Source organism: Plasmopara halstedii (genome assembly GCF_900000015.1).
Source record: "Plasmopara halstedii genome assembly, contig: Scaffold_2386, whole genome shotgun sequence".
Lineage (NCBI taxonomy): Eukaryota > Oomycota > Peronosporomycetes > Peronosporales > Peronosporaceae > Plasmopara > Plasmopara halstedii.
In genome coordinates, this window is record NW_020189293.1 from 845,198 (window position 1) to 845,399 (window position 202).

General features: G+C 45.0%; 1 protein-coding gene across 1 annotated transcript in view; it reads left to right on the forward strand.

Annotated features, from left to right (window-relative positions):
* Positions 1-5, forward strand: part of PHALS_03621 (dna-directed rna polymerase i subunit) — a gene marked incomplete at both ends in the record, with an annotated part of 306 nt that extends 301 nt beyond the window's left edge. The window contains one exon of the mRNA XM_024717864.1: positions 1-5. This exon is cut by the window's left edge and continues 119 nt beyond it. Within this exon, the coding sequence (XP_024583321.1) occupies positions 1-5 (5 nt within the window).
* Positions 6-202: the final 197 nt, after the last annotated feature.

The window sequence follows — 202 nt, forward strand, 5'->3', positions numbered from 1 at the left end:
ATTAACTGAGAGAAGGAGAGTGGAGATAACACCACTCAATAACTGTTGACGAACGAATGCGCGGCCACACGTCTAATTTACATGCATAAGTACTACATTTTGTTCGTTTACCAGATTGTCCTCATTCTCAAGGTGTGGAGCCACGATTGATGGTTCAATCCCTCCAAGGGACAAGGTTTGATCACACGGTGCTTAGGGCTCA